Source organism: Lepidothrix coronata, unplaced genomic scaffold, assembly GCF_001604755.1.
Source record: "Lepidothrix coronata isolate B3197 unplaced genomic scaffold, Lepidothrix_coronata-1.0 Scaffold76, whole genome shotgun sequence".
Taxonomy (NCBI): domain Eukaryota; kingdom Metazoa; phylum Chordata; class Aves; order Passeriformes; family Pipridae; genus Lepidothrix; species Lepidothrix coronata.
The window spans coordinates 4030628-4044645 of NW_016690256.1; the positions used below are offsets into that span (position 1 = coordinate 4030628).

General features: G+C 39.9%; 1 protein-coding gene across 7 annotated transcripts in view; it reads right to left on the reverse strand.

Moving 5' to 3' along the window:
- The window catches only part of SYTL2 (synaptotagmin like 2), a 52953-nt gene that overhangs the window by 29577 nt on the left and 9358 nt on the right, over positions 1-14018 (reverse strand). For 6 of the 7 annotated variants that reach the window (XM_017819619.1, XM_017819614.1, XM_017819615.1 and 3 more), the window contains exons 2-3: positions 8984-9407; positions 46-194 (exon numbers count right to left, since the gene is read on the reverse strand). In XM_017819619.1, the coding sequence (XP_017675108.1) occupies positions 46-194; positions 8984-9084 (250 nt within the window). In that variant the 5' untranslated portion in view covers positions 9085-9407. Of the gene's footprint in view, positions 1-45; positions 195-1488; positions 1601-8983; positions 9408-14018 lie in introns of those variants that run through there. The other variant, XM_017819618.1, reaches the window with a different exon arrangement.

A 14018-nucleotide genomic window follows, 5' to 3' on the forward strand; every position in this document is an offset into this window, starting at 1 on the left:
GTAAGAACCAGCCTTTCCAAAACAAAATACAAGACAAACGCTTACCAACAGTGGCAGGCTTCCGGCGCATGGAAGCCCTAATAATGTCTGCTCCGTGTATCTTATCTCTGTGCCTCTTTGACTTTGCCTCATAAAACCACTGCCCACTCATATTCTTTAGCTGAACATCATCTTTGACTTTTTCTCGTAAATGCCTGAGGAGGACAAAAATGGATAAATTAGATATACACACAAAATGTATTTACGTGAACAGAATAAAAGTCAGAGTTTTTGTTTGTTTCGGAGAGCTGGGTTGTGTTTTGTTTGTTGAATTTTTTAAATGCTGTCTCAGCATGCTACTTCCATCTTTTTACCTGTTACTTTCCTTATCTATTTATGAAGGATGATAGTGATTTGGACAGGGGAGAGCCTCAGCCTTGTTCCTTCAACCGATGCTCTGAGGGTAATTCTTTAAATATAAAAAGTTTCACTATGAGAAACACTCAAGTAGAGACAGCTCTGGAGAAGTCTTCAGTAACTGCAGATCTTGACCTGCTGCCTTCAAAGGCCAGTTTTCCAAGATTAAAACTAAGATAATCTAGCAGAACAGCAGAAGTAGTCTGTACCAAAATTAAGAGCATGCCTACTTTGGGGCTCAGAAGATGCGTCTTCACGGTTTTCATGGGGCACTGCTTTTACACACACACTCCAAATGTGGTCTGGAAGCACGATACCATTTTTTCCATAAGTTACACAAATCCTTATATGAATACAATGAGTTACAAAGGAAGGCATCATCCCATGGAAATAACAACAAAATAAGTTTCTGCCATTTATTAATCTACATATATCCATCAGGTGAACTGCAGCCATTTTAAATATTATTTTTTATAATTTGATTTCAGGCTTCAGAGTCACCCTGCTTTTATGAAGCATGCTTGAACAGAATAAGGAGTTGCTGTGTCCAATCTGAAAGCTTGTTTTCTTTCCTTGTTAGGCATGTATCATATTAGGCATATGCTTATACATGGCCTGGAGACTAACCTGCAGACCGGGAAAGTTACTACACAGATTTAGACAGTGCTTAAACAAAAGAAAATGAAGTCAAGCTTCATCTTCCTTCTTCATTTATGCCCTTTCCTTAAGCAAAACAAGCTAATAACAGAGCCTAAGGGAGAAACCAAAACAACTCCAGTTACTTAGGCTTTCAGGCTAAACAAAATTCCCATTGCTGTGGGACAGTACCGTCTTCCACAGGCCTGGTGGACAACCGTAAATGGTTTGTGTTGGAAGGGACCTTTAAAGATCATCTAGCCCAATCCCAAAGAGGTTCATGACAGTTTTACATTTCTCAGGAGTTTAGGAAACAGAACTTCTACTGCAATCAAGTAACTATGTTGACAATCCTTCTATTATAGGTTGCAGATTTCACCGTCAAATACAGATAAACATTCACAGCAGAGAAAAAACACTAAGCCAGTCCCTTACAGTAAGATAGACCATCCTTACCTGTCACTCAACTACTCCATCTTGGTATGGCCAGAAATAAAAAGCCTAATTTGAATGCATCGGCTATATTAGAATTTGAACTTAAACTTCTTTTTGAAAGCTCTGTCAAAAGTTAGTCCCTCTAGGCATGTAAACAACTTCTGTCTCAAATTACCTACATACAGCTGAGACTGCCAGGAGTTGAGGTCACCACTGCCAAGTTTAATGCCAGTTTTAATGCCAAGATTCAACAGTCCATAGAATTACTGGACTATTTAAAATTTGTCCCTCCCTCTTGCTTATAGCTCCATGCCTCTTTAAGAGCCAAAATATGCACTTCTCTTATGCTGCAGGTCTTTTAAGTTGGAGCAGGAACACAGCAGTAACTTCACTGTCCTCAAGCAAATAAGTTACTCAGGTGTGAGCCAACTCCTCATTGCTCAGACAGTTTATGAATACAGCCAGCAGGAATAATGGAAATACGGAAGGCCAGAACTTTTTACACAGTTGACTGCATCTCCCTTTCACCTTCTTTCCCACTTGTTACTTGTCTTCTCAGAACAGATGCCCCTTAGGGCGAGGGACTGGCTTTTCAGCTATTTGTACAGCCTGCAGGGCAGTAGAGCTCTGACCACAGCTAGTGCTTCAGGGCGCTATGACAACATATGCCAAGGGAGGTTCTCTAGTGGGAAGGTACTGAGTCACAGGACAAGTATTCGATGTCCTCACCCTGTTTGATTCAACCCTTTCACCCTACACACACTGCTCACCCCTTTCCCCTTTGTATTCAGCCACTGAAACTAGGGTGTGGTAGGAGACCTTTCCAAGTCAGCTCAGACCAGATCAAGCTCAACTCCACTGCAGAAGTGGGCAGGATCACAGGCCTCTCACCTGTCTCAGCCTACTTACCTGCTTGTTGGACTCTCAGATCTATGACTGACTACATAACACAAATAGACAGAGACAGAGGCATGGATTTGTCATAGCTCTAGACTCACTAAATATCACCCATGGCCCATGCAGCCGTCATTTTTGCTAAAATGAATGTCAAGCACTTTGCTCCCACCACTGCTTGCTGCCTATGAAAGTTAGTGTACCTTAACTCCACCAGCTCAACAGACATTCTAGTCTTTGGGAGATGACTGCGCTTGCTAGCAGAGGTATAAATGTGCTCTCAATTTACACAGCACTTCCTTTACAAATGACCTTCTGCCTGATGGGGCTTGTATAGTAGGAACAGATAGATATTCACAGCAGCTGACTTCCAAACAACTTTTGCCTTCTCTTCTCACCTTGAAGCTTGGCTTACTTGTCTCTTCAAAAGAGGTATTTAGCCTCTCAGTCCCATCTTTTGAGGAACTAAGAGCAACATCAGTATTAAAGCTATTCCCGGGCATTCCCCAGCCACAAACAAAGAAACAGAGTTCCATTATCAGAAAGACAATTAGTTCTAGGTCTTGGCAGGGAAAAAAGTTTTTAAGCCACCTGTGTTCACCAATATATCGTAATCTTGTAACCCCAGCAGCTGTTTTTGAGACAAATGGGAATTTTTACAATGCTAGTTGAATTCTCAAGGTTTACTACAAGCAGGCCTTAGCAGTAATATCAAACTGCTTGCACTGTGTGGGCCTGTTTCACTGTTAGGAATTAGATTTAGATTGTTGTTTACCTTGAAAGGAACTGTGGAGAAATCAGACTGCAGCCATGGTTTTCCACAGCTTCCATGCCTCCTAGCACACCACAAGAGGATTAGAAGCCAACAGTTGATTCCATGCCAGCTCCCCAGTTAACGGAAAGGCTAACCAAGTTGTCATTACATTTTTCTCTTGGTGATCAAAGAACTACTAGGCATCCAGACTAAGATTCAGATTGCAGGCTTACTTGCCAAGTTTGCAATTAGGAGAAAATGCAGTAACAGCTTTACATATGATGTGAGTGGTCTGTTAAAACGCCAGTTAGCCTATACTGCACTTTTCAGAGTGAAACAGGGTAAAGTCATAACGAAGCTAGTGCCCATTTCTCCTCTAGGAACATAAAACTCAAGAAAATAAAGGTACGTAGTTAGAAGGAATTCACTCCAAAATCCTCTTTTAAAATAAGCCTGAGTTCCCCATTACTTAATATACTTTTTCCACTGTGCCAAGGTGAAACCTGTTTTATGGCAAGACGGCAAATTCTTCATCCCCCCTGGGGCATTAAGTACATGTAGAATTACACTGAATGGGCATACAAAGCAACTGCCCAGCACACTGTGGGCAAATAGAAAATCTATGCATGGATTAATGGGGTTGTTTCTCTCCACCTCTGGAACATCTGATAATGGACTAAATCACAGATTTCCTGCCTTACAGTGATATCGTGTGATTTATTTGAAAGAAGGTTGTTGCTGAATTGAAGTGCCATCTCTGGCAGTGGCAAATGCCCAAATGGGAGCTGCTTTATCTTATGCAAACATAACACAATACTAAGAAATGGAAGGAAACCAAGTATGGGCAGCAGGCAAACTTTGGGAGAGTACTCCAGGTTCTTCACAATGGGATGAAGCTCTTTTTCCTTCAGCAGATCTGCCTAGCTGGAAAGAAGTCAGTCAGCTAAGGGCACAACACTTATGAGATGTCCCTGATTTGGCTGAAGGCAATCTCCAAGCCAGCATACTAATGTGTATGCTTTGACCTTCAGCACGTTATACCTGCTAAAAAGTAAGCCCATTAAAAGTTAATCAGAAGTCCCTGGTAAACCACTAGAGGCAAGTAAATTCTTTCAGAACTAGTTATAAAAAAGGCTTGAGTTTCAATTAATAGCAATTAATTTGTACTTCTCTTATAACAATACATCTGAGCAGTGTGTGAGAGCAGATTCTGCTTGACAAGAGGAGTTGCAAAGATGTCTCACTTTGTATTTTCAGCAAAAGAGTTCAAGCCATCTAATTCTTAGTCTCTTACAATAAATCAACCAATCAATCAATAAATCAATCAATTAAATTATTTTTTATCACTAAAGGGTAGCATTATTTTCAGATTAAAAAGATTTTCTCACATTATAAACAAGCTACTTGTTGACACAAGCTTATGACCTAAAAATAGAATTAATATGCCACAAAGAGAGTTTAGGTGGGTTTTTTTCATGCTTTTAAAATCAGCTCCACAAGAATTGTAGGATGTATTTACTTATTAGTTGCACTTGCTTACTACTAGATTAATTTGAATTCCTGGAGGCTTAAGGATAACCTCAGTATCCTGACAAGAACCTCAGAATCATGTTGCAAAAGGTGATGATCTGACAGGATCTTGTCATATCCTTAAGCCCTAAATTTAGAGAAAGTTGTTATTTGTGGCATCCCCAATCCTAAGTAAGCTTTCAAAACAATTCAGTTTGTCAGAAAGCATGTTGGTCAGCCTAAGACACCTCAGCTAGACACAAATTTCACTGGTCAGGACAGAATGCAGAGCACATACAAACATATCATGCTCTTGCCTTGCCTGTAAGCCACATCTCTTTAACATGTTATTTTTCCATTTACAGATGTTCAGACTTTTATCATGAAGTAGTGCAAATGATATAGAAAGGATTTTGCATAAAAAAGGAGTAGAGAACTCATAAAATGAACATTTCTGCAGAGTTCACCTTTGGATAGAGTCCCTAGGTGTTGTATGGCAACGACAGTGATTCTTCAAAATTCTGAAGTTATAATCAGTGCTTCATTACCTAACTATGCAGACACTACCAAGCTACCACAGTCATCTGAGTGAGTATTGAGGACACATTTGGAAAATTTCTAGAACATTTGGAAGAAATAATTGGAGGAATAGTAGGAAAAATGTGCAATTCTTTTCAAAAATAAGGTTAGCTTTGATAGCAGCTCTATCTTCAGCCAATCTTTTAAACCTCATCTCACACCCATGTTCAAAATCGTCTCCACCAAGAGCCTTGCCCGTGTTAAGCACACCCTCAAAACTGTTACATCTAACAGAAAAGTATTTTATGAAGACTGGTGACAGTCACTGAATGTCATTTGCACACTTTAGTGGTAAGTCTGCTTACCCCAATACCAATATTAAGCTCACTTTGATACCTTAAATATATCCTATCACACAAAAAAGCACCTTCCTTCTAACAGAGTATGATCTAAGGAATACTGCCTTGAAAAGCAAATGAAGAGGATATCTGTTAAAGCTGACCAGAACCTAAAAAGCATTTACAGCAATTTCAACAGCCACTCACTCCCAGTAGAATCAGATCCCTGAAGCTTTCTCTTTTTTTGCAGTGCCACACCAATGTATGTATCAAAGGGGTTTGGCACACAGCAGTCACCACCCATCCACCACACAAACAACTCCACATCAGAATTTCCCCTATCATTAACCTCCTTCAGTTTACACAGGGAGCAAACAATCCCAAGCACTGGCCACAAGAGCACTGCCAGGAGGTTCTGCAGGGAAGGGCTGACAGCCACAGCAGAGATCCCTGTCACAGAGACAACCACAACAGCTTTTTGCTTCAGACATGCTGGTGCCAGGGGCCAGCCACTCCACCACAGAAGAGTCACCCAACCACACTCCACAACTTCACAGACAGATGTATTTCCACTCATGTTACTGTCTCCAGAAAGGACTCAAAATTATTTTAAATCTGAAGCACACATCTATGAAAAGAGTCCTTAGGGGCTATGCTGATGGTACTGCCAGGAAATTCAGTTATGCACTTAGCCCACTCACTTGTTCAATTCTGGAGCAAGGCATATCAGAGATTCCTGGACAGGAATGAGGACAACAACAACAAAATAAATAAGTTGGTAATATGCTGAAAAACAGCTTCTAGTCTTGTCAAGCTGTCACTTGACTCTCACATGTTAAGCCTTTTCCCCCTTCCCCAGCAACACTGCCACTCAGTGACTGACAGCAGCTCCTGGAGCAATGAAGCAAAGAGAGGCATCTTCTTTCACTAGGAATAAAAAAGGATGCAATGTCTTTTGCTTTCCTTGCATCACACCTGCTTGTCATCTGAGATTTCTTCATCAGCCTTTTGCCAGTGAGAAGAAAATACCAATATCCCCTCACGTCTCTCAGAGGTGACAGAGGAAGCAAGCATGCTGTTCCCAAAGCAGTGCTGTTCTAAACTTAAAATCTTGATTCAGCCCAACACAAGAGGAGCTGCAGAATGGGGCAAACACCTTTTACAGTACTCAACAGGCCAAGAATTAAAGCAGACTGCCTTAAGGAGGCTGCAGACCAGCCTAATCAGTGCAGTTTTACTACAGATTAGCAATACTGGGAACTGTTAGCAGGGAAGTGACTCTATCAGGTGACTTGTAAAATTCCACTAGGAAGTTGCTCAAAGAGGATTTTGTCATGTTACCAGTTTGTCCATACTCCAGGAACATGGCCCAGATTATGAGAATACCCTTCAAACCTCAGACTTTCTTCTAGAGGAAAAAAAAAAATCACATTTAAAGACTTCCATTATATAGACATACAAACAACACTTTGTCAGAGTGTGATGTTTGAATGATGACAGTTGATCCCAGCTCTTGGATCAAGATCCCAGGTGTGCAAGGTTGCAGAATCCAAACTAAAATACTGCATCTCTTTGTCTGGAGATATAATTCAAGTAGCGTTTTAATATATAAGATATAAAAAGCAAGCTCCATGTGCCAAAACTAAGCAGAAAAATCCATTTCATATGTAAACTTCCAGTTTCTCAGAAGTTATAATATTCAGAAACCAGAAGAGACATCTTATTGACGAAACAAACGTGCTGATTACAGGCTGCTACAACATGCAGTCTCTTGCATTTTCCACCACACCCTCTGGAACTAGAACTACAAATGGCAAAAGTGAAGTTGCACAGACAAAAATACTTGTTGACAGTCCTTTCAGGCCACTACTGAGAGTGGCTTTTTTGAATTTCTGTTCCAAGATGGGTTCCTTTCCCCAAATGCTGTTTTCAAACTCACATCTACAATTACTTTGCCTGAACACTTTCAGATCTGGCACTGATGTAACATTCCAAGACTAAACCCAGTGTTTTTCTACGTAAAGCAAATAAAATGCCAGTTCTGTTACAAGAAAGTCAGTTTACTGTTTTTTAAAGCAGAAGACAAAACTCTGTGGTAAAAACATCGCCTCAGGTTGCATTAAGATGGGGGGGAGGGCAGGGGTGAACATTGCCTGTAATGATTTTTCCCTCAGTCTTCAGTAAAACAAATGCCTTGAGAGGAGAAGCTTTTTTAACCAGTAGAAGCTATTTACCCTTTATTGCTCTTACACTAAAAGAAACAAGAAGAATAACTCTACAAAATGATGACCACATGCTGATAAAACAACTTCAAGGCTGCACAAACATATACAGCAAAATGAATAATGCTCTTAGGGCAACTGGCAGACTGCTGTTTCCTTTGCAGGGTATAGGGTATGCCTACACAGAGGCCATTTGTCAAAATAACCTTTCTCACCAGAAGAGAAGCATCAGAGATGCATCATGGTTGGAATAATTTCAAAACATTTAAATTGGAAATAGAGGACTTAATGAAGAACATCACAACGAGAAGGAATCTTAGACAAGACCACCAAATCAGTGAGAGAATATCCTACCTTCACTGAGACCTGTAAACATTTATTTGTGTTATAGCACTTTGAGTTTTCTGTACCTCAGGCTCCCTTTTTCATTTTATGTTCACTTATTATTTGATGTACCCTGTAATACATAATTTCCTTCACACTGAAAAAAAAAAAAAAAAGAGAGCTGACTACTAAAATCCTCACTCTTTAGGAGGCAGTTATCAGCTGAAGCAACTATTTGACTGATATTTATGCCTGTGTAGATAACTTTTTCAAAGTCATATGGGCAACACTGCTTTCCTTGCATGCATTTCTAGTCATAGCAGTTACCAACAGTAGCTCCAGGAAAACCTCCTAGCACATAAACCACTCCAGAATAACAACATATTGCTCCATCTGTGACACCACAGAGAAAATTAGGAGAATTTTATGCAAAGACTTCTCTTGGCAGTGGGGCATAGTGTTGATACTTCTTCTGGACTGCAGCTCCAATATATTGCACCTCATGTATTTGAGGTATAACTTTAGCATGCAGACATATTGCTGACTGCAACCATACTTTTTGTTTATTTGGGGTGCTAGTGCTCCTTTTGAATCAAGTCCCTCTGCTTATCATGCATTAGTTCATTTTGCAGTGGTTTTGACACTTGCAAATTGAATTGTCTTCTGAGGAAACCAAGGCACATGCGTACCCAGGCAGATGTATACCAGGTGTTCTTGGCTCCTTAGGGAATTGTAAGGGTCTGAAACAATTTTGGTCAGTAGTCAATCATTTGTGTGGTAGAGGCATTTAATCCAGAGACTACGCTAAATCTAGTCCAGAATAAAAAAAATCTCCAAATCACATAACTGTGGAATACAGGGCCCTTAGCAAAAATTGTTCTAATCTGCTCCTGAGTAACTCAGTGTATGAATTATGTAGGTCTTCCCAGGACAACCCAGGGTGCTGGATTCCTTACCTGACTCTCTCTTCTTCAGCTCTTTTAAGTTCTGCATCCCGTTGCAGCACCTTCATTATCGCCTCTTGTTCCTCCTCTGTTAGAAAGCTTAGGTCAATCATCTTGTTGTGCGTGTAGGGGCTGGTAAATCCAGCTGAGGATAGTCTTGCAGCTTGCTTTAAAGTTAGAGGAGAAAAGTCTTTTTCAGCAGGCACTGAGAAAGCTGGACTGGGTTATAGTCAGTGTTTTAGAAAGTCCCAAATGTTGCTTTCTTGTACTACAGTATATGTGTGCTTCCCTAGAAGTAAGACTTTTGGGAAAGTGTCGCATTCCTGCTTGCCATAATAATGATGTCTTCTCAGCCGGTCCTCTCAGCTCTGCTTCCTGAAGTAACAGTTCATTGACCCAGCATATCCAGTGTTTGAGAACAAACAAAACACATCCCCTAAAAAAGAGACAAGGAAGAACAAGTTATAATATCAGGGATCAGGGAAGTAGATTATGTATGCATTTTTAATTAAAAGAAACAAGTTTTTCAGTGTGATTAAACTACTTTATGAAGTTCAAATGGTCACTTCAAGTCAAACCTGTTTTACAGGCCTCTTGAACAAGGTGGCCATGAAAGTATATTCCTTCCTAGTATGGCAACTCACACCCTAAAACACAAAATCAAGTGTCCTTCAAATGGTACATTTTAAAATAACTACATTTTAAGTTGTCCTTTAAGTTAGCAGAACAATTTGGAGGTGAGAGAAGGGGGAAAAACAAAACAAAACAAGTCAAGAGCACTTATCACATTCATTTAAAGTAACAAAAATAAAAAAGAAAGCCCAATCACTGTCCTACGGAACATACAAAATAAATGCGAAATAATTTCTGTATAACCATCATGAGTATGTGGAATTACAAGTCATGTAGTCACATGAACCTCATTGTTTTGTATGAACCAAACTGCATTTGCAAGCAGTAATTTGAAATACTGTTCTGCCTCTGTTTTATAGGTCATGGTTCCAGAGGACTATTCACTTACAAGGCAATTCCAACTGTCAAAGACAAAAATGTCTTCCTCAAAAAAATCTCAGAGAAATTAAGGACGTGGGGTGGGGGAGGGAATCAGTTGTGTCTGGGGTAGGTGGTCTTAATGCCTCAAGATTACAGAACCATGGGTGCAATAAAGCCAGAGAAAAAATAAATAGCTTGAATTTAATGTAAGTCTCAGAAGCATCCCTAGTGCCAAACCTGGTGAGAGACAGAAGAGATGTTTTTACTGGACAGGTCTCTGCATTAGGCAGCTCAATCAAAGCCCTTCAGGGTTGTGGGTGTATTCCTTGGGCCCTTGTGGACTGACACTGTCATCTGGCAGACAGGATGCTGACATCATATCAAGCACTAAAATCAGGCACAAGTCCTTACGCTTGCTCCCCTGGGCTACAGGTGTCAACCAGGTGATTAAAACAAGATATTGGCACTGGCAGCACTCAAAGGGAAACTTAATTTCTAAAAATAATGGCATTTCTTGCATATCTAGAAGGCAGCTGCAGCCATGTTTATGATAATCCCCCCAACAATTCCAACACCAAACCACCTTGTGCATGTGGTCACATTCGGCTGCCATATTTTTCTCCATGATTCTCATTGTCATTTTGTTCCATGAGGTTGATGTAACAGTATCTCTAAGAACAGTATCTCTAAGATCTGTAACTTCATTTACATTTAGAAAATGACAGTTTTATAATTAGACAAAAGTGAAAAGTGCTTACTGTAGGGCTACCGACAAACATAACAATCCTAAATTTGTTGAGTATCCACAACAGTATGAACTCCATTTTATGAACAAGTATGAATATCTGTTTCAACCATTATGTGGAAACTTTCCACACCAAGCAGCATCTACAGTGTTAATCCAAAGCCCTGGATGCTGGCTGAATGGCAAGGGCACAGCCAATGACAGTCACATAAGTTTATGTTGCAGCTGCAAATCATGGACAGCTATGAACTAGAATTATCAAAGATTTTTCTTGTAAATTGGGCAAGATTCTTGCCCGAGATCAATCCAGTCTGCAAGAAAGCTGTTGTAGGGAAAAACATCATGTCTTTAAGTTAAAGAAGGCTGGAAGAAGTGTTACACTGTCCAATTATATTAATTTAAAAATCTAAAAGAAAGAGTTGATCATGCTGCAGACTTCACTGATGCCTCTCAGTACACAAATCATTTAAACTAGTGGAAACAGAACTTCAGTTCTCCCCAAATGAACAACAGTTTGCAAGAGCACATCCACAAAGGCTATGAGAGGTCACAGCAAGCTGCACTACTACTAAACTTCTCAGATACCATCACTCTGCAGAGCAGTTTCTTCAAGTAAGGTTGCACTCCCACTTTGTTTTCAATGAGAGCCAAGATACCAAGACACCTCTTACCCTGACAGGCTCCTCTTCACCATTTTTCCTGGTAGATATCATAGAGCAAAACACAGCTCTGTGAACTGTGGAACCAAGTTTAACACAGTGACTATGTCTACCTTAACTGAAGCACATTCTCCTCACAGCTCTTCAGAGGAGAATGGTACATGAACTCTGATTTCCTGGTCTGCTCGCACTCATCCTGTATTCAGATTTACAGAACACCACAGAAGTTGGTTTCGCTCCCACCTCAGATTACGATAAAAACCTTCCCTGGTCCTGAGTAGTGCAGCTGAGACCCTTTAGATTCCTTTGCAAAGCTAAGAACATAATGCTTCATTAAGCCATGTTCAAGTACCTGAAAAACTGGCCCCTGATCTCACTTATTAAGCAGCTGAAAAAACTAGTAACAATCAGTTAGGGTATTTTTACCCCCTTTAATGTGTACCATTGACATAGTGCAAATTGTATCACAATTTACTATGATAAAGGCTTTAGTCACTGGAACTATACCAGTCACAAACTGAAACTAGAGTGATTTTTAATGTCTTCATGAACAAGAAGAAAACCTCTTTCTGTCTGTGATGTACTTAGCCAGTCTCACGAGACTGGCTGATACAAGTTACTGCAAGGCTGGCTTTCTGTAAAAGATTATTAGCACTGATTCTAAACACAGATGGTAAAAATTGCTGGCTTAAAGTGTAGCACCTGTCATAAAATCTAAGGCTAATTTAAAAATAAAATAAAAGTTAATGCCTTCGTCCACTTAAGTCACCCATTACCATCAATCCAATCTCAATTATTTTATTTCTTTTAAAAATCTTTTCTCTTAAAAGCTTCTGTACAAGCCAGGAAGAACTGATAGTTCTCAACAGTTTGCTTGGTACCACTGCAAGTTCAGTGAGAAGCTCTTCTTTGACAGGAAAGTTTTCAGACACAAGTTTCAAATAAGACTGAAAGATCTGTGTCAAACTGATTAAATCACAGAAATCAATAGAAATACCACATTGACTGATTTCTGAAGAAAGGCTCTCATGTGCTATAGACTAACATTTGTGAGACATGGCATATTTGGCATGATTTTTTTCTTAAGCCTTAAATTCAAGTGAAACCACACAAAAATGTTCCCTTTTATGAAAGACTTCTAATCCCTGTAATAAGCAGGAATCTAAAATTATATTTTATGTTACTCATGCATGAAAGCTTCTGTGTTTTGTCAATAAAAGAAACAGAAAGAAGACTCAAAATGTAGTTTTCCCTACACACACTGTTAAGCCGCTCACAGCTTCCAAGTGGTTTAGGCCAGTCACTCATCCAAAAATTTTATCTTGCAAAATTTCTCAAAACCTCTCAGGCAGTTTTCAATTTTTTGAAGTAAGGCTTCACATTTTCTAGAACAGAAATCATAACAGAAAGACAACTTTATCTACAAACTCGTTCATCCTACAGAGAGCTCTGTTTGTCCCCCTCTCCCCCCAGACCCTCTTTGCCAAATACAAAAGGGGAAGGTTAATTTGAATACTGTATTCTGAACAGTAATGGATGTTACAGTAAGAGGTACTAAAATATAGTTTATATTTTAAAGCTTTTACTCAGTGTATATTGTGGGATGTAATGAAAGAGGCAAGGAAAAGGTTGGAGTAGTTTGCCATAGCTGACATTGAGTTCACTAGTAGGATCAGAAAACAAACAGGAAAATCCCAGAACCAGCTGTTCCATTTAAACCAACAAGATTTCCTTTTACATGCAGAAACCGCATAATATCCTAAATTTACATTGCAAACCTACTTTTCCAAGTGGTCCTTGTGCAGCAGACCTAAGTGCTAGAGCTTTGCTCAGACAATCTGTCTTGCAGCCAATGCCTTCTAACAAGAGGAAGAAGGTGACAGCCAATCCTACACTTCTCGCTGCTTCACACACCTATTTGTGCCAACTCCTTCAGTTGAACAACTACCCTTCAGGCCTGGCTGATCAGCAACTCTCCACTGTACGCGTCTTCACCCCCTAAAACATTCAACTACAAGTAACCTACTGGCTCTTAAAAATAAGAGTGTTTGGGTTTATGCATTGGAAAGCTACACATTTTCCTAACTTTATTTCTCCACTGCTACAATATATCAGCAGTAGCAAGGGGGATGAGTTGGAAGTCCATACATAAAGCAAGAGGAAGCTGAGGAAGACTGATAAATGGAATTGTGCAATATTACAATTTGCATCTGCAGAGAGATTCATTCTCAGAAGTAATGAAGTTTGGCCTACATCCATGCTCAGGAAATAATAAACCTTTATTTTGAAGTAAGGAAGCAGAGAGGAACACTAAGAGCAGTCAGAACTTTGCAGAATTGGCCCCTGCAAACCTGGGAGGTCACACTAGGCAGTAACAGTACCTCTGACTATGAGCCCTACAAGACACAGCTTTGCAACAACAAAGTCATCACAGTCTCCTGAAAAAATGTCATTCTCCAGTGATATTTAAGCAGTGCGCTACATTCATAGGTAACTCAGCACCATCCCAGGTTTAAAGAACATAACTTTTCTGTAAATCCCATTAAGGGAGAACAGCTAATTTGGCTAAATGCGAGTATTGGCACAAGCACAAATGGTCATGAACATATTTGTGCAGAAGATCAGAGGATTATGGATTTCAGTTCATGCA